This window comes from Anarhichas minor, unplaced genomic scaffold (assembly GCF_050575085.1).
Source record: "Anarhichas minor isolate MPS153535 unplaced genomic scaffold, ASM5057508v1 ptg000028l, whole genome shotgun sequence".
NCBI classification, from domain to species: Eukaryota; Metazoa; Chordata; class Actinopteri; order Perciformes; family Anarhichadidae; genus Anarhichas; species Anarhichas minor.
Window position 1 is genome coordinate 7,258,723 of NW_027466474.1, and position 21,188 is coordinate 7,279,910.

Below are 21,188 nucleotides of genomic sequence, written 5' to 3' on the forward strand. Positions count from 1 at the left end.
GCTTTTAATTTTATGCGAGTTGCCTCTTTTTGAGGCAAGTTGTTCTTGTTGAAGGAGGTATATTCATGTAATTATGGTATCAAATGTATTCACTACTGCGTAGGAGCCACAGTATGAAATATACATAGCATCCTAGCACTGTGTAATGATTAGATTTGCCTGATCTTTTGGGAAAAGAAAAAAAAAAAAATACTCATACATGGGGAGAGCTTTTGTCCTTGTAAGGGAGACAGACAACCTCACTTTTATTCAATGTGAAGTACAATATGCACCTTACATGATCTTTGTAATTGAATTTGATTTGCCAGTGTGGAGAAAACTGTAAATGTTTTGTTTATGTATGTGTGCGCTTCTGAAATTTATTAAAGTCTTTTGCATTGTATTGCATATTTTGACGACTCTTCTTATTCATTGCCTTGAGATTGCCTTCAGTCAGTTCAGTTTTCTGCACATTTTACTGTATCTGCTTTATGATAACAGTAAGACTAAAATGAGATACAACACACTGTAGAGTAATCATTTGTTTTTTTCATACACAGTTAGCCAGGAGCATATAGTATATGTCAAAGAGGCTGTGGCCTGTAGACGTATGTGCAGCTGTGTTGGTTTGGACACCATTAATTGGCCCATTTCAGCATGAGAAAAACTGCCCATTCCTCCTTTTCTTCTACATTTTGCAACGCACTTAAGTAGGAGACTGAGATGGAGAAATGGTTATACATCTCTCATTAGGAACAGATTACAAATAAAAAAGTTATGGAAATTTGGTTAGAGCACATCCTTTGAAGTGCACAGACAGAAAACAGCAGAAGAAAAGCTTTTTTTGGAACACCATTTTTTTTTTCCCGTTTCTCCTCCATGAGAGCTGATAATGATCATTTGATAATGATAACCCCGCTATTATGATGTACAGTAGTACACAAACACAGGGTTTTACACATCTGAGAGGAAGATTGATGCTGGAGGGTGCAATAACCGCTGCTCTAACATTGTGTTATGCAGTGTTTATGCGGATTTGATCCAGAAATACAGACTTGAAAGGCATAAAACAAAGCAAGAGAGGAGACAACAGAAACATGTTTAATTGCTTATCAAAGTTACCTCATATTTCAACACTGAGAAAGAGATAATCAGTTCCCTCGGGGAAGTTGTCCTTGGTGATTTGAGAAAATGATGCACAGTCGAGTAGAGCATTCTCTTATGGAGAGTGCATAAATGTCAGCCTTCTATTAATAGATAAATGTAAACCTGCTAAATGCCTCGTTCTTTCTTTAAAAAAAACACATAGCTCGGGTTGAACATAAGGTAGCTGTATCTCTTTGAGCTCGATAAATTATGATTAGACTTTTCTTGTTATTCATAATTAAGCAATGAAATGTTTTCAAACGACCCATGAATACATTTAGAAAAAAAAACTACAACAAAGCCACAGCAATAATGAGTCTTAACATTTGTGCATGAGGATAGAGTGGGCGATAAATGCATTCTTCTTCTGCTTCAGAGTGCAAAGCCAAAGGTGAGAAAGAGGAAAGAAAAATATTTAGTGGAAGCAGGAGTTGCTGTTCTAGTTTATAACAGACAATATCTTTGTCCTTGGACCATTTTGTTGTTGCTCCTCTGTACTCACAGAAATGTGCAGTTGTTACGGGTCTCAGCATGCGCTTGTGATTTTAGTCGGCTCACATTAAGTGCATTCCCGGTGTTTTTACCATCTGTAAAAGGACTTTTAAAGGTTGGCCCATGGTTGTATTACAGTACGTCACTGAGGGAAGTAATTCCAGAGTTGCTTCATGACATATTGATTCATGATTTAGGAAGCCGCAGTTATTCGATGTCGTCTAACAGGCCAGGAAGCTAGTTATATGTATTATGTTTGATTACATTTAATGCAATATGTCTGCAGATGGAGAAACATATACAGACCCGCCCAGAAGAGCTTGCACAGACACACAAAGCAATTAATTGTGCTGCAGTGGTGAGGCTATCCATATGGTCTTCATTAATTGTATTTTTTATTGTTTGACTTTTTTTTTTTTTACCATTCACATGCTACCGGCCTTTTTCTAGTAAAGCTTGTCAGACAGTAGCTTCCTGTTATATAAAATCTTTAAATGCACTGCAATTATCAAGAATACATGTTCATGAACAGTTATGAGTACGGTAATATGTTTTAAGATGAATCAGAATCTACATATAAAGAAAAATAGAAGTGGTAAAAGCCCAGTAACCTTCAACAACCTTGAGAATGCAATCAGTACAATCAGTACCTCCCCCCCCCCCCCCCCCCCCCGTTATCAATTCTTCCCCTCTGATAATTGTAACAAAAAACCAGAACCTATTTGTTATTCTGCGGATAACATTGCAAAGAAGCTATCAAGATGGCAAAACCCAGTTTTTTTCTCTTCTCATTACATTGATTTTACAAACTAACATTGTCCGCCGAGATCACAGTCATCTGCTGCGGATGGTATAGAATGACGATTCAAGACTGCAGTTGCCGTCTCAGCTAACCTTTTAAAAGCAGCGTGCACTGAGCAACCTGAGCACCACTAAGGATAATTTACAACATTTTTCTAAACTTGAAATTAAATCAGTAATTGAAGATCAGTTTGGATAAGTCATGGATTTGATGATTTTGGCAGCCACTCACGCATTCATCAAACCCTAACACATCAGGGTGTTTTTCAGTGGTGACATCGGAAACATTCAAATTCAAAGAGGCTTTATTGGCATGGACGTTTCAATAACAATGTCCCCAAAGAATCAAAATACAATTTGTCTAAATATTTGGACAATACACCATCACAAAATATGAATAGTAATATGAACATTATTACTACATTGATAGTATATCCTATGCATGTTTAGCGTCTGTGCTGAGGAATGGTTTATGCTTAGGGAAGGATGAAGGGGTGAGCTACAGCAGCTATATCATATCTCCAGTTTAACAGTAATGTTGTGGATTGTACGTAGGGACAGAATAATTCATTCAGAAATCATCTCTCCAATTACATTTCAACAGATCCCATCACACCGTGTTATGTGTGTGTGTGTGTGTGTCTAGGCCCTTCACTGTCCCTCAGGTTGTGGTATGTTGATTCATATTGAGCAGCAAGAGGTAGCTTGTCTCCTTCTCCTAGGAGTCATTTTTAATTTTGAGAGAGTCATGCTCTTTGAACTCTGAAATTACAGAAATTAACTTGTCAAAGTAAATGGTCCTTATTTCATTGAATGTTTTATATTTACATTACCTAAAAGTCCTAAATACAAGCTTGGGAGCATTTCTATTGCTTCTGAACAACTCTCAACATGACTCGCGGGCGTTGAATTATTCCCAGAGAGTGTTCTGCCAAGTCCCTCACTACTGTGCTGTGAGGGACTACTACTGTACTGTGAGTGGCTAGTACATTTGGCAAGAGTACCGGGCTACTTTTTGCTCACGGAGGAAGTTTGCCCTCAAGGCTTTCTGCCAGAAAGGGTTTATTTTAATCTAAACCATGATCCTTTCCTAAACTTAACCAAGTAGGTTGTTTGCCTTTAATTGAGGATATATCTGGCAGAGGCAACGTCTCGTATGTGTGTTCAATTTCTGTAATATGTTTAGCATGAAAGTGGAATGAGAAAATTAGCTAGCTAACTAGCCAGCAGCTTAATGAGTAAAATGTAATTTAATGATTCATTCACACACTCTTGTCACAGCATAGGAAAGCACATGGCTACCGCGAGACAATCTGCAAATGACAACACAATAGTTCTAGCCAATCACAGCACAGTAGGGCGGGACTAAGTGGAACCAAATCCAGCAAACGGTGTCAACAACGCAAAGGTCCTGCGACGCCTCCGCGACAACGCTGTTATTAGCTGCTACCACCGTAGGAGCGCAGCGCTTGCGCAGTAGCGGCCATGCGCTAGCTAATGGGGCACCCTCACAAGCACGAGCATACACTAAAAGCACTGGCAGCCAGCCTTGCTATGTAAACAAAGCAAGGAGAAACTACCCACACTGAGGCAAAGCGACTTCATTATCTGCGCAGGTAACATCTGCCATTACTCCATTTACATAGAAAATAACTGTTTGCTGCTCCATTAATGCTCTGAATATCAAATGTAGCACCTTCTTACTTAGGGAAGTGGTATTTTGGCATTGTGTACTGCTACTAAAAGCAATGCCTCTCGTTTAAGTGTTAAAAGTATGAATATGATAAAGGCTTTAAATTGATCATTTAATGCCAAGTGTGTCTGTGGAGAGGTGTAGGTCAATTAGCCCAGCAGCAAGCATGTTCCAGAGAATGATGTGAAGTTGTCCTGAAGCAATACTGACTGTTTAAGCAAGTGCTATTTATGCATGTGCTGTGCAGTGGAGCAGGAAACAAGAAGATGCTGTCTTTCTGTTGCACTCCACTCAAGGCAACACTCCACACAATTGCTGCCAAATCTCTGCCAAACTGAATAATTCAATCATCCCCCATAGCTGCGGTGGTCTAGCTACCTTTGTGTGTGCAACAATCAAATCAGTGTGGAAGCCCGCCGAGTGGTTCTTTCTGAGACACTGAGTAGCTCTACAGCCCGGAGATTGTTTTCATTGAAAACAATTCTGTTGATTAAACGAGGTGTGACTGTGGAGCGGGGATCAGAGGAGCATCGATTGCTTGTACAATTGTTTGTTCCTTGTTAAAAGTGTGATCTAAAACAGTGGTTGCTGGTGTGCAAGGAGCGTTTGCCGGTGTGCCTGCAAGACAGTCGTGTGTCTCTGTCTTCCCTAAAATATCCCAGGTAGAGAAATCCCCCATGATCGTTCGTGTCGGATTAGCAATGCCCTCACAATTGACAGGGACTCTGAAGGTTTGGAGATGTACTTGCTTTTGACATGGTTTTGTCAGCGCTTGATTGCTTTTATTGAGTAGATGTTACTCCAGTTGTTACAGTAGGGATAAGTGAGCTTTACAAGCACTCTTAAGGAGACCCCCCCCCCCCTCTTTGAACACAAGGTTTCAACCATAGTTTTGCCCATGTAGATTTAACACTAATCCCCCCCAAGTGCGCAACCAAAAAACAGTAAACAGACAGCAAAATGTATTCATTTTGTTTTTGCTACGAAGTGCATCAGCATTCTGTGGACTTCTGTGACAGCCGCATAGAGGTTATTTGCATTGAAATTTGCCCTCATTTCATCCTCTTTGAAGCATACAGTGGAAAACCTGTCCGGCAATCAATCATGCTGTTGGGGCTAATATATGCAGTTTCCAAACTGTTCCACGTCCCACTTAGGGTCATTGTTCAATACTCTGTGATGCTGTCAATATTGTAAAAGCAGAGGCTCTTTTCTGAAGCGTAACCGAGTTGTTTCACTAAATGAGTTCCAACAGTCATAAATGAATGCAATTGAACGCTGTAGTGCTGCACTAGTTGTGTTGTGTGGCACAAATGTTAACCTTATACCATTTGTCACAAAAGCAACCATTCCTGGAGGTGATGTTTTAGCTCCAGAGAATAAACCGGTGTTAAGGACAGTGTCGCGACAGGATGCAGTTGTTGCATGTTTGCATGCTGACGGTTGCCAGACTGAGAGGCTGCAACTTAAGACATTGTCCAAGGAGAGCTATGTCTGTTTCCTCCTTAATCCTGGTAATCCTTGTGCAGAATTCTTGATTTGCTTTTGTAAAAGAGATTGGGAGATGATTAAGATGCTCGTCCGCCTCCTTAGAATAGCTGATAATCTGGTTTGAACAGAGGACTCAGGGGGTATTTAGCCTGCCTTAACATTTGCCCAAGCAGATGGCATTGAAGGGGGGAAGGTGCAACCTTAGCCCCCAACCCCCTCCCTTTTCTGCATGTTCCACTTTGAAAAAAAAAAGAACAGTGGAATGATAATCAATGTTGTTTATTTTGCTGCTTGACTCTTTAAGTACTTTCAGCCAGATTATAGGCTTTTGCAGGGGATAATCGGGAGGCCGCAGACAATTGCCTTTTTCTATCCTGACAGTATCCCCCCACGAATGCGTAAGGAAGGCGATTTAAAGTTGATGCCGACTCTTAATTCCTGATTAGTCCCATTGCAAACCCTGTTAAAATTAACTGGACACTGCGCTAATCGCTGCATTTTAAAACACCCCCTGTTCCGGCGCAGTGGACATGCCACATCCAGGCACGGGAAGACATGCCATGAGTCATATCCTCAGTACTCACGTTTGAAGCTGCTTATTCCTCAATGCTGATGACACTCACACTATGAACCCGGAAATCTACTCCAGGGTAACTGTAACACTTCTGGACTGAACAGTGAGTGTGCTGACTTCTTCTGACTACAGACAGAGGCAAGCCCCTTTCTCTTCTATGCTGTGCAGTAAAAAAGAAAAAGAAAAGAAAGAATCACAATAGATGTCAGGACAACTCTTACGTGCTTGAGTTCACTGCATATCATTTCACTGTGACAACTACAAGATGCAGTATCATGTCTTTTCAGTAACTATGGTAATGCAATACTTCTGATCACATGCAATATGTAAGCATGACTACATACAAGCGGTTAAATTGTTAACATTGGGCTTCTAAGCCCACATCTCAAATCTTATGCCTCTGGCAATCTTCTCAGCTCAGTACTGGACTCTCGCAACAAAAGAATTTGTCTGATGAGATCAGCCCATTAACTAATTAGAGCTTCCCATGACATAAGTAGGATCACTGTGGAAAGGTTTGGACGTACAGAAGGACAGTCTCACCAAAGGCATTTGATGCTTTTCCGGCGTCCTTTGTGCAGTTGTGTGTTCTATAACAGGATATTGTACATGGCTGTCAGGCTCAATCTGGGGCAGAAAACACAAAAGACAAGCAGAGGCCCCCAATGCGACATTTACACAGTGCAAGTTAATCCACACGTACACAACAGCATGCCGATTTTCTTTCTGTGCTCTCACTTCATCCAGTGACAAGCAAAAGGGTTCAAAGTGAATGCTTGAAAAGCACTCTAATGTGAATATCTGATTACATTCAAAGCAGCTTGTACAATACCCACGAACAGTACACGTTATAATTGCAACTACATCCACAGCTTGATAACTTTGTGTCGTACTTGCTATGATTAATGCCGTAATTACTATTTTTTTCCTTGTCATCAGTGCTGTGCTTTGTAAGTGCTTCCTCGTAATAGAAACGCACTGCATGTCATGTGCTTCAGATGTGTATGAAAACTGCATATCAGCTTGGAGGTATGCAAAGAGCCATTAGCGGAGAATGATGGATGGTGAACCTCAAAAAAAAGCTAATGCTATGTCAGTGGTAACACAAATTATACAGCACATTGTAATGGCTCGGATCTCTACCTGTATCAATGTTAGGTCACTGTTGGCTCATTGAGTGCAAACCACAGCACAACAAAACAAACATCTCTTTAACAAGCTGTTAACAAAGTTTTGATCTGATCACTTTTCTCCATCAGGAGCAAGCTCCACTTTAATGAACTGAATAGCATGTTGCTTTTAATATACAATAGCTAATGTAAAAAATATAGCTTTAGTGCCCGAGATCATTTTCCACAATGAAGTGGAAGCATAGCCAGAGCTTGCAACATGAAAGCACGATAGAATCAGAGATGTTTTTGAAGTGTCTTCTTAAATAATGTGTGTGATATTCACTGATGCTCATAAAGAATGTATGTGCATGAAGTCTTCAAAAAAGAGCAGCAACTCATTCCCCAGATCAATCAGACAGATTACATGTCATTTTGACAGTTTTGTTTTGTTGCAGATGTCTTTGTCGCTTGGCCAGACAGTCATTATGAAGTGAAATGGCTTCACGTCATGCCGCGCCATGAATTTTGAGGGAAATTGGTGCTTCCCACACACCCCTTGAGATACCTCTTTTGCAGTTATGTCTTGGTTATAACTGTTACCTTTTTTTTTTTTTAAAGAACTGACTTCATTTACAGTTTCTCCCGGGTAAGGATATTGCAGTTTCGGTACTATCTTTTACAAGTAAAACCAATGAAACCGGAATCTGACCACTTTCACAATCCTTGTGTTTGATGGTCTTCCTCTCCAATAAATACTTTTGTAGCCAATCCGATGTGATTGGAATAGTTAGATCGGAAACACCATTTCATCACCTTGTTTTCAATTTCGCTTCACCTCCTTCTGTTTCTTAGATCCCATGTACAGACCAATATGTTTTTCTCCAAATCAGTTTTCCTCTGCTTGTGTTTCGCTGTGATTGAGGTTACATCCTCTGTTTTCAACAAAAGAGAAAGTCCCAGGCCTCCAGGAGAATTGCACATGTATTACAGACAAATTCACTACATATATTACCAATGCTCCGCACATACAGACAGGCGCCGCTTGTGATGGAGCACACGTGTTCAAGCCCAGAGGTAATGGACAACACTTCAGTGAATTGTGCCGACCTTATTGTATTGTGTGGATGATTGTGTTATGCTCCCTCAGATAATGACTGTGCCCTACTTTGACTTTGAGGCAGTGACCTGAAATAAGGCACACAAGTGAAATCCGAGCCTGGATGAACCTGGAAGTGATTAAGGTCACCCAGGCACACCACATTTGTTTGACCCCCCCAGTGACTCGCATCGACCAATGTCTGCAAATTCTTTGGGAGTCTTTTGTGGGGTTCCTCCTCAATGCAAACATTGGCCATTGACAACATATTTTGGGAAAAGTGTCAGGATGATTAAATACACCTGCGGGAACAGACTTTAAATGTATTTAAGTACCCCATTGTCCTAGGAGGTGCAAAAAAACATGTTGTTCTCTCCTTACATGACATACGGTCTTTAGATTTTTGGTGACAAATCTAAAAAAAAAGGTTCAACTCCACAAGTAGCCAAGAGTAATTCTTCCCACACATCATTTTCTGGATGCAACCAGCTGTTTAGCAGATATGAACCACAAGACTACATTTTTACGCTTCAGTTGGCCTCATTTGTTTTCGACATTGGGCAACAATATGATATATAGTGTAATCGATGACTGGTGCTCAGCATGCTGCTACTCATGTGTCCAATACTGCTATGTACTCACTATGGGTGCTGACTGCACAGAGGGAGAGAGTCACTGAGGTCACAAATAGTTCAATGGCAACTATCAGTGAAAGTGCACAGTAATGCAGAGCAATGCCAGTGAGCCAATGCAAGAAGATGAATAAAGAAGTTTTCATAGTTTCTTATGGCATATGCAAATACATCGAAGTACTTAAGTATGCATCACATACAGGCAAAATAAAACATCAAGTGAGTGAACCCGAGTGCGTCAGATGATGATGCAACACTGAATCCTGGATTTGTCTCAATTGAACTCCATTCGGCTCCTTGATACATTATTTATCATGACGGAAAAGGCTGGGTATCCTAGACCAGGTCTCATTGACATGATGCATATGTGCCTTCATGCTTTGGGGGAAACATGGATAACATGAGATCATGTCTGCCTTTTGAGGGTGGGTTGCACTGAGAGGATCTTGTTTTTGCAACCCGCTATTCTGCTGGGGATCAGTACACAGCTCCTTGCAACAGCCATGACTCTCAGATAGAAATTGCTCATCCTCTGGTGTGCATGTAAATCAGAGTGGTGGGGATAGAATGAAATAATGAAGTGAGCCTGCTTTTTTTTTTTCAAGAGAGACCGTTGGGACCCACTATTTTTAGACACAACAAAAAAAGATTGCCAGGGCTGTCCAGTCCCTCCCGTTAAGTTATGGAGTTTTATCCACTTGTCAATGTACAACCGCTTGTCTCAGGGCTTAGACACACGCTGGGAAGAGATGGAGGCCAGTGTCTCCCCACAGACAATGTCAATTAAGCCTCTGTGGGATTCACGAGATGGATGTGTCCACGGATGGCCATTCTGTCCACACTAATAGATGATGGACATAGTCAGCGAGTTGATTCTGAAACGTACAGAACGTATCCATCGGCCGCACGGTAACCCTGTAAGATTACCCTCCCTGCCAGCAGGAAATGCTTCGTCACGAAGACAAATGTGGCAGATGAATACTCAGCATGATCCTGGGGTATTTGTCATCTGGTTGTTTTCTTTCTAATGGGTTTTTCTGCTGATGATCAAGGTCAAAGAAGGAGAAAGTGCTCGACACCAGAAGTTAAGAACAGATTCTTAAGAAGGATCACGAGACAGACCCTAATCTGTCAACCTTGTAGATTTCATAGTCTAAACACTAATCTTATTCTCACTGCATCTTTAGCCTTAGCTCCCTTCAAATCATATCCCTTTAGTTCATGATGCTCTTTATAAATCTCAAGGTTGTTACCGTCCGCATCAGGACATGCTAGGTTGTCCCTCCTTTTATCACCCAGGACTGCTCAACCATCGATTTATTCGTCTGGAACTGTGTAAGGGATGCATTCCCATAATTTATTGTTACACCATTATCTCCCATATTTTCGATACAACATTTAACCTTGAAAATGACGAATTTGCAGATGCAGCGAGACTGGATCTTTGCAAAGTCAGATATTTTCTGGCCTCCTTGGCAAGGAGGAGAGGCCAATAATGCTGCTATGTTTGCCTTTTAGAGATAACACCTCAAAGGTCATTTGAATGACTTGGTGTAATGTGGGTCATGTGGCCATATAGCCTTAAACGCAGAGAGCAACCAACTGCCTGGCATGTGAGATATTTCCTCTCTACCAGGTTTTTATTATATGACTGACGGGTTGCTTAGGTATGTGAGATCACTCCGTAGACTATTTCCAGAGTGCAGAGTCACACATATGGGACTGGGTGATAACACAAGGGGCAACATCTCCACATCAGCTTGGTTTATTGTGAAAGTTATAGCAGTGTCTGTTCTACTTCTATAGGATTTCTCATAAAAAAAAGACCTAATGTCACAGAAATGGAAACCCATGAATGCATCCCTAACATTCAGGATTAGAAGGCCTCCAAAAGTAACTGCCCTTGACTACTTTAAAAGAAACACATAAAAGGCACCACATGTCAAGACACACATTGGCCAGCAAAGTGAAAATTCCTGCTTCTTATCCGTTTGATTTTGCACTTAGGGATTTATTTTTCTTCATCTTTTCTCTTCAAACGTCAAGTACCAAAGTCATTTACATGTGCTAGGGGAAACCAGAGTTTTAAAGCACAGACACACAACTTACTGCTGTCTCGAGGCAGTCTATGAGGAAAATAAGGAAGTTATAGGGATGGGTAAACTAAGGAAAACTAGGAAGGGTAAAATGAAAGGAAAGAGAAAAAGAAGGAAGGCGGAGGAGTAGAATGATGAGGGACATGAGAACGGTAGGGGGTGAGACCAGTGAAACACAGAGAGGGTAATTCAATTTGACTAAAACTCTCTGTCGCTTCATACAACTGGGAGATTGGCCTAAACACCGAAATGAATTAAAATTCATGAACTATTGAAGAGTGAGCTGCCAGTTGTGTGGATAACATGATTCAGTTTTAAAGCAGGGCATTTTTATTTTTTTGTAATTACAAATAAATGAAGCTATTAGTTTACCTTAAATTAATAGCAGGAGGGTTCCCACAGAGATATCTGATCCCATGTGTAACTCATTTAAGACTGATTTGGGCCCCTATTGAGCTGGCAGGCGAACTGAAATCAGTGAAGCAGAGCATCTCAACCGCATATTATTGTCTAACTCCTGCTGGCCGAGAGCCCTTTCTTTAGCTTGGAAACACAGCTGACTGTTCCGTACTTGAAAACCACACCTGTAAGGTACACTTTGTTAAAAAAAAAAAAATAGCAAAAACTTCTGGCATGCTAAAGTTTCCCCACTCCAATTTGTACACTTGAATACATACAGTATTCATGAACGTCTACTCAGTGGAATCTGGCACGGGAGGAGCACACGCAGCTCGTAACGCTTCCAAAAGCAGCCAAATCAAAAGAAAATCCAGTGTTTGACTCTCCGTCCGCAATATAAATAAGTAATTTATCAATTGTGCTTAAAGAGGCATACAATGGGCAGAACAGAGAACATTGTGTAGCTGGGATAATCCCTTAGAAGATTTATCCTGACGTTGCCTTGAGGGGAATAGTGAGAGCAAGAAGCAGATCCCATTCGCGCCTTCTCCGTCTCTCTATCGCTCTCTTTCTCTGGATTCGTAGTCACTATCACAGCTCCTGATCAGCCCTGTTTAGTTATATTGCATTGTGTTCTTTGATATTCCAGTTAATCCGTGAAGTGAAGAGATTTAGCCCGAGATTACAGTGATCCAATGAACTTCCGATGATACACTACTCATGTCTGTAGCCCTGAGGCATTTCCGCGATGCACATTTTGTGCGCTTGTATGTTTGTGTGTGTTAAGTAAGGTGGCTGTCTTCATCTCTCATGTGGGCGGCTTTGACTGCTGCAAGATAGTGAGAGCGTTGCCACCGATGGTCTGACAGCCCCACAGCTTCCCTTAAGCTACTCAGGAGCTACTGTAGGCTTTTTGTACTGTAGCTCGAGTTTTCTTAATGTTGTTTTCAGTTAACGGAAGAAAAAAAAACATCTACACGCTACCAGTCAAAGAAAAATGTGATCCCAGACACCTGATTCCATGTTCAGATGGAGCGCAGCAATAATTACATGTTCAGGTCCTGAGCGGATTTGTTTTTCTGTGGTCTGGCTAGCGAACCGGGTGACTTGATCTAACTCGACTCCGACAAACGGACCACAGAGTTGTAATTGCACCTTAGGACCGCCCAAGATCGTCTTACCAATTTTCCATCCATATTAAGCCAAGGTGAGTTGCGTTGCCTGGCAACAAAGCAAACAAGCCAGCATAGATTTGAACATCTGGTTGCAGTTCATGGATTCTATCAGTGGGAGCATTCTGTTTATGTGCAATTACTTGAACCAATCACATGCAAAAGCTTTTTTTCAATCTGGCTCCCTGAGTGCTGTCACTAGTTATTACAGTGCTTGCTATTTAGCAAAAGTGCATTTGCAGTTTGAAGAGCATCCCAAGATATTAGTGGCATCTAATTGCATTACCTGGAGGAGACTGATGGCGCCAGTTAAAACGGCTGGCCCCAGTTCAGGCTGCGTTGAAGGCAAGTGCTTCTTTACAGATTATTTGTCTCCGACTGGAATCTTTTGTCGACTAAGTGATTTTCTGACAGCTTTAAGCTTCCACTCGCCTCACCAAACACTCCTACCCCCCCCCCCCCCCCCCCAGCAATTGTACATCTCACCAATAATCCACTTTCATCCATGTGTAACTAAAACAATGACAGCATGATAATGGCAGTTAGTGCAGCCAAATTTTGATTGCACAAGTCAAGATTCGTGCTCATTAACTTGTTTTGAATTGATTCATGCATTCATGTTTGTTTACCTAGCAATAGTGTAAAGTGTCCCAGCACAGCGATCCATATTCAAGCAGGCCAGCTGTGAGGCTCATCGCAGTATACTCGTCCATTTTGTAAAAGCCAGATTTTGTTTTTTAATCTTTCCTAATTCCCAGTGATCAAATCTCTCCATCTCTGTACCGATTCATTACGCTGCTCATCATTTCTGCATAATAGACTGAGCTCTCCATATAGGTCTTCTTTGCCAAGGTGACAAAAATGTACAGTTTCTTTAGCAAAAGAAAGAAGTCATCTCATGGGCGGCCCAACATCATTTCCCCAAAAGCCACAGGCAAATCATGATGACTGAGAATACAATAAGATGAAAACTGCCAAGTGACCCTCATAGGATATGTCTCTAGCACCTTCTGTCTCCCACTTCTAGATTTAGGAGGGGCTGGAGGGGTTTTTACCTCACAGTCCTCACGTAGTCCAGTGGGACTCTCATCTCGGGAATAGCATGCCAGTTTTATTGAGCAGGGAGTGGCAGTGGAGAGAGACGAGGGCCCTCGGAGACGCCTGGATGTTTTCCATATTAAACTGCAGAGAGAGAGAGAGAGAGAGAGCGATAGAGAGGCTTAAGATCTCACTGGTGAAATTACTTTCATTTTTGATATCAAAATGCCAGATAAAGTAGCATAATTGTCGAGACTGTGACATATCTGTCTGTTGTTTGTGTGAGATTTTATCCCACTTTAGCGATCCCGCTCCCTCCCCTCCTCTCATTACACTTCTACCCCACCTACACATTCCTCTCTTCCTCCTCCACCCTCCCTCTTTGCCCCCTGCTCCCTCCCTTGCGCCAGTACCCCTCTTACTAATTCCCCAACCTCGAACTCCTCCCTTTTTCTGCCTCACTTCCTACAGAGAGTAAAACGTCTATGGGCATTTATAGTCACATTAATATGAGCAAAGGATGTGGGGTAATAAATCGCTTTCTTTCTCCCAATGAGCCATAAGAAGTGGTGATAAAAACAACTTTTCTGTTGTTGTGCGCTTTTGCCTTGTGCAGTGAGAAAGAAAAAAAAGAGCTGTGTTTGAAGTTCAGATTAGTCTTCAGGGAGTCCCACCTATTGGGACTGTTAACCTTTAGCCATTCAGCTATAAAGCAAGTGAGTTCCATTAAAATACATAATGCATGAAGTGCCGAGATTGCATGCCATTGATCAGCACTTGAATAAATTGAGTTGAAATCCTATTAACATAACCAGTTACACATAAAGTGAGATGAATAAAGTGCAGTATAACACCTGCAAAAATTAGCCACCATCAGCCACAGTTTTGTGACGGTTGAAGTAGTCAGAGTAACTCAAGGCAATTTAGAAATTAACAGTAATGAACTATAATTTCAGTTATTTATGCAATGGGTTGCTGCCTGCATTTGTTGTCTTTAATTGCATTTTAGTAGCAGCACATAGTAGTGTGGGTTTGGAATGCTGTCATACATTGTATATCAAACTTTGTAATCCTTAGCCTCACAGAGATCTTGTTGTGGCCATTTCTTCGATTTATAACAAGACACAAGGTGACGTTTTTTCCAATGTCAGTTAAAATGTGTCACAATAGCAAATGTTCATTTCTACCAAGTGTATTGCTTTTGCCTCTTCCTCTCTGTTTCAATCAAAGTTCTTCATTTTTTTTATTGTTGTTTATTGGTTATTGCTTGTCCTTTTGGCTCAGTATGAAAAGTTGTCATGAGAGACGCATCAGAGCTGTTTAGCAACGCGGCATCCGAGGGAGCATCTTGACCCGTGGCGCCTGTCTTCTTCTAGTGTGTGCGTGTGAGTGTTTATGGTAAGACAGACGAACCCCCAACAACCACACTCCACTCTTCGGCGTAAAGCATGCACATCCTCTCCCTTTTGAAGCAATTAAGGGCTATGCTGTCATCTTGACAGGTAGCCTCCATCTCTCTAGATGCATGCGTGCCACACGTTTTTGTGGGACACACATGCCACACCATTTTATAAAAAAACATTTTTTTCTGTCTCTAACTCCCCCTCTGTCTTGTATCAGGAATAATTAGGTCAATTTATTCAGGTGGATACCCAGTACAACATATGTGTTTTCCGATTAGGTGCAGGCGAGGCTCTGTCACCCGACCTTGTGCAGACTGGGTGATGACCCAAATTAAAGCATGTTTCCTCCCCACCCATTGCTCCCCCTTCCTCCTCAGATCCCCCCCCCGCCATCGCCCCCAAACCCTCATCCCCCACCCCCCTTCCGGTGCCGTGCCAGCCTCCCCACAACAAAGCCAGAGAACGCCTGCCAACGGTAGCAGCTCCTTAATGAAATAGTAATTGTGACTGTGACTCGCATGCATCAGTCGCTTTCCTGTCCTGTTCTGTTTCATTGCACAATACACAGAGAAGTCGACGGAGTTCCAGCTATGTCATTTCATTAATGCTCAGTGTCGCACCTCTGCGTGTAGTTTGTTTTCATTACAGCTTTACATTAGCCGCGATTGCTTTACCAGGTCTGTTGCCCTGTTGTTCCGGGTCTTAATATCTATCGAAGAAATGTTGCAGACAGTATACCGGAGTTACACCCAATGAGTGAGATGCATGAAGTGCACTGAATATTCCCTTAAGGAGATGCGTAATGAGATTTTTGTGTGGCGGCAGTAACAGCTGTTCAGAGAGACACAAGAGTGTGAAATATTTAAGATCAATACATCATTTATTTCACTGCGAGTCTATAATGGGCCCACAATTGTACGCTCCATTACTGGACACAGGGGCCTAGACTGCTGACCAATCCCATCTAATGAAAACAAATGTACTGGCAGGCTGAAGAAAAGAAATACACTGCAACACAGTTCACGTTCCAGTGTCATTTGGTATGAGGACTGTGGCCCTGGTCTATGCAGAACACCAGGCTTAGCAACTCAAGTGTGTCATTATGTGTGGGCAGGGAGAGGGAAAGCCAAAAGTGTCCTAATAGCAGACCGCTACTGAAACTGAAAACCAGGTCGCAGTTGTTTCATAGACATGCAACTGCAGTACAGAATAAATCTATATCTACCCATCCATTTATCCATCTATCTCTGTCTGTCTCTCTATCTAAATTGCAAAAATCTCATTATGTTACAGCGTTACAAATTCTGGATATCATGTTGAGATGTTTCGACGACAGTGTCTTTTATAGCTCTTTCATCAAAAGCACAAATAAGATCAGGACTATTATTTCCAAAGTGACCATGCTGATCCAACATCAGTTTTAGCCTTGGATCACGCTGAAAATGGAAGAAAAACAAGGACATATTTAGTGATCCCAGATCAGCACACCTCCTCTGAGAGGACTTTGATGAGTGCAGCTCCCGATTAGATTAGAGGCCTCGACTGATGAATGTAATCCATCATCTTGTAAGCAATGGAAATTTATGACAATTTAGTTTCAGTAACTCTGTCATAAGCCCTTAGCTTTTAGTTTTCAGACTTGCATAACTACAAACAGACTAAAGGAGTACAAGGGAAGGCTCGTGGGGCTGCATCTTTCACGGAACTTGCGGGATTTTGATTTGTGACCGTGACAGAGATTGAAAATACATCTTTCTACGTTGAAAGTGGCTTTTTTTTCTTTCTATTTCTCGCATTTTGTTTCTTTGGTTCACCTTTTGCCTTCTCACTGCAGGCAAAACAAAATGTGTGGCGGTTCCATTTCATCAACTAAACTCTGAGATAAAACATGTATAAAACTGGATGTTTTGTGAATGTTTCACCACTTTACTCCAGTTTGAGAGACGACAACTTCTTTGAACTTGATTTTCCCCCCATGGTGCAGCTACTGTAGCCCATGAAGTGCGTATTCTTACTGGGCACCGAGGGAATGAGCTGATCAGCGCTCTCAACACAAATCTTTTGTTTTTGTTGTTCGTGTCATATTTCTGTCAGGTGTGGCAGCTCATCAAGCTGAAATAATGAGGCCATGTTCCATGATTTGTGACAAAACTCTTTAGATATTTATGTGATTATAAACTGTTTCTTTAAACTGCTTCTAATAGTCGGTTCTTGCGACTATTTACCCAAAGATCCTTTAAAAAAAAATTATAGTTGTGTATTGTTTACACTTAGACTACATGGTAGATTAGATAGAGGCTAAAAATAATGAAATAAAAAGCAAAACTAAACATATGCATACCGTAAACATTGAAATGATACATTCAGGAAACCAGTTTATAAGTGGGCGTGTGAATTTAATTGAGGCAGAATCTGTTGGGTGACATGATAGAGGGATGTGGGTGGGGAGTTTTAGCTGCTGAGGAGTTTAAATGTTTATGCTTTTTTGGTTTTGTAATTCCTAATACCCATTAAGTGACATGAAATAATATGATTTGCCAGGCGAATAACAATTTAAGTATTCCAATACGGAGTCTTACTTTTCCCCTGTAGTGTGATTATGGCGTACATGTTGTATGAATAGCAATAATAAGCACATAGCTAATCGCACTGAGCACCGTGGCTCATATTAAGCTGTTAAGAATGAGACAACAGTGATAAACGTCGGTTAGTTTTGTCTCGACCATATCACGAAACAGTGCGATAAGAAAAGGCAAACCGCACTTCCATTCAAGCGCTTCAAAAAGTAAAGTGCAGGTTTTGGATGAACTCTTTGTATGCTGCCTGCACAGACAACAGCTTGACAGTTGGTTTCAAAGAACGTCTCAGCACCTAAAGGGAGGTGTGCAAGGAAGGAGAGAGAACAACAAAAGTGGTTCAGTCATGCACATCACATCGTTCTTGTTTTTATTAATCCCTACTGTACATCTCCTTAGCACTTAAAACAGACTTTAGCTAGCACCCTCTAACTCACATCAAAGTCAACACTTGTTTGTTCTGTCATCCTTTAGAAATAGACATTTGCCCAAACAACTGACAGTCACGCTTCTTATTATGCAAATAGGCAGGTTGGAGTGTGTGTTGCTCTCAGCGTAGGGAAGCACTGGTTTCACATCAGATTACAGGGGGAGGAAAAGTGATGCAGTGGGTGAATGACATTATCGCTTCCAAAATTTGATTTCCACAGTTCCTGCTGACCTAAAAACTGAAATGATGTAATTTGAAGTAGTTGGCCCTCTGTCAGTTTAAACCCCTGAAATCTGACTACCTGGGCTCCAATACAACTCATTTAAACCAGCTAAAAGATTGCATCTGAATGATATTGGACCAGGCGTTTCTAATCGACTCACGTTCGCTGATAAACACTGTAGGTATTGTTTTGGGCACTGTCTAAACCGTTTACCTTTTCATTTTACTAGATACTGCATAAGGTGAAATGTTCATGTAATTGAACCCGATGTGTCGCCTCACATTTCTATAATAGCTGATTTGAATCATATCCCTTCAGTTTGGTGCACATGTCGCATTAAAACTTAATTAACTCGCCATCCACCACGTAGAGGTGGATGGCGAGGGATGCGAGTCGAATGTCGATAACGCACAGTGGGGGGAGCTTTGCAAAGCATGGCGTGCTCTAAAATCACACTAATTTAAATAATTGACATTATACATGCTGTGTTGAATAAATAATTAAATAAATAAATAACACCTACGGATCATAGCTGGGTTTCTCATTAGAAGGCAAGCTGTGCAACTTCGTGCTCAGGAATGACAGTCAAGTGAAGCAATTGCAATAATTACAGCAGCAAGAAAGAGTGTGCGTGCGCGTCGGGAGGGGTGGGGGCTTAACGGAAGGCAATGAGGAGGGAGGCGCTGACTGTCTACAGGTGCCTCTGATTAAGGGTAATCTGGGCAGCCCTCCCCTTTCTTGTCTCTGCAATGAGCCCTGTTGCCTCTGGGTGCCTCGAGCTCCGTGGCTGCCTGGTGTAATGAGCTCCAGAGCAACTCAGTGGCTGGCCCGCAGGACAGTCCCTACAGAGCCATAATGAGCACTCCGGTGTACCAATTCGTGCTCCCCACCAAGGGCACCCCCAAGACCGGTTCCCCTCAGACGTGGGTGGGTACGGCTTGTTTCGGCAAACCTCCCATAGCTCCACGCTCCACTCCAACTCCCTTTTCCGCGGTAACGGCATCCCCTCTGGGTTCAGTGTGATGTCCCTGCGTGTGTGGTGGGAGGGATGGCCCGCAGCCCAGGCTTGGCATCAATCACTTTACATGGAGAGTGAGGCAAGAGGCGGCGATAGGGATTGAGCTGCAGCAAAGATAGAGGGGAGGCACGGGACGCTGGGATGGAGTGCCGGGTGAAAAGTGAGGACAGCTGAAGTAGCCGGGGATGGAAAAAGGTAAATGATGGTGGAGGAATGGAGAGGGTGAGCTAACTGACAGATGGAATAAGTGTGAGAGAGGCAATTGTATGAGAGAGAGAGAAAGAGAGAGATAGAGAGAGGAGTATGTGGGTATAATGAGGTCTATGGAGGAGAGAGGGTAATGAGAGAGTCAGAGTCCAAGGTGAGGAAAGATAGCGGGAGAGAGAGAGAGAGATGGAGAGAGAGAGCAAGAGAGAGACTCTTTTGCCAAACAGCGGTCCCTCTGTTGGTGCTGGGTTGGATCTGCGTGTTTAAGAAACTGCACTGCTGTGCTTTTTCTGTCTTAAACAACCAGGAGGTGGGTGAGAGGATCGACGGGCCTGACCACAGAGCAGAGCTTTGAAGCTGCCTCACGCTGAGAGAAACTCCATTGGATTTAGACAGACTGCCGTTCAAAAGGAAGAAAACAAAGAGGAGAATGAAAGACAAAAAGAATTGGAAAACAGAAAATAAAATCGAATCTAAATAATTGATATATACAACAAATATAAGATATAATTTTTAATGATAATCTTGACATGCTCCATACGTGTGCTTTTGCTCGTGTATGTTTATCTCTGTTTGGAAGATTAGCATTACAATTAACATTTTCCACAAGGCTGTATGCAGATAGCAATATGGCAATCACAAAAATAGTATAGCATTCATCAGGATTATTCACCATCATTAATTGTGGTCGTGAACAAATGTTCAGGGTTAGAAATGATTCCATCTGTTACTAGCGTCGGTCGTCTTTTGCATTAGAAAGGGAAAACATAAAGCAGTCGTCTTCAGTCGTATGTTTATCCGCGTTTTGCATTTGTGGATGCGTCTCTCTGTGTGAACGCCTGCGCATGTGTGTGTTCTTAGACTCTTGTGAAGTCCAGGAGTAAAAAGGCACTCATCATCTTTCATCTGTGCTGCATTTATTCTACAGTAGCACTGCGGCAGCTGTTGCAGCCATATTTGTTGTCATTTTTTAACCCCCCAAAGAGTTGTAAACTTGGTATTTTGAAACTAAAAGCCTGTGCTTCTTCAATGGCAGCTAGTCAGACCACCGTTGCACCTTCTGGCATCTGAGAATATGTTTATATTTTCTGAAGAAATATACTTGGGGATGGAGTGAGAGTGCAATATTACAACCTGATACACAATAGATACAGTAAAATGAGAGTTTTCGCACTACAATAGCTGCATCTTTATCAGAGAGGATTAGCGTGGTGGGTAGGATTGGACAGTGTGTCTTATTTTAATTGCTGTGTATTTCAAATCACTTCCCAATGCTCTTCTTCTTGAATAGAACCTCTGTGGGCCCAAAAACTGTCTTTTCAGGAAATGGTTCCATCTGGGAATAAGGATTACACTACTACTGTTATTATTATTGTTATTATTTTGTATTATTGTTGTTGTTTTTATTATCTTGAGAGGGATTAAGGATTTGTCTCAACCGGCGAGTGTTGCCCTGCAAAACACAAGTACAACACCGTGTCACAGCGTCTTTTGTTCAGATCATGAATATATATAAAAAGCATTAAATCCTGAAAAGGAGATGTTTTACATCCCCTGAACAAGGGCAATGTGCTCTTTTAATAACAGCATGTCACATAATTGAGTTTTAA

General features: G+C 41.8%; 1 protein-coding gene across 1 annotated transcript in view; it reads left to right on the forward strand.

Moving 5' to 3' along the window:
- Positions 1-21,188, forward strand: part of pcdh11 (protocadherin 11) — a 73,627-nt gene that overhangs the window by 14,964 nt on the left and 37,475 nt on the right. Inside the window, exon 4 of the mRNA XM_076103634.1 lies at positions 19,108-19,346. Within this exon, the coding sequence (XP_075959749.1) occupies positions 19,108-19,346 (239 nt within the window). The remainder of the gene's footprint in view (positions 1-19,107; positions 19,347-21,188) is intronic.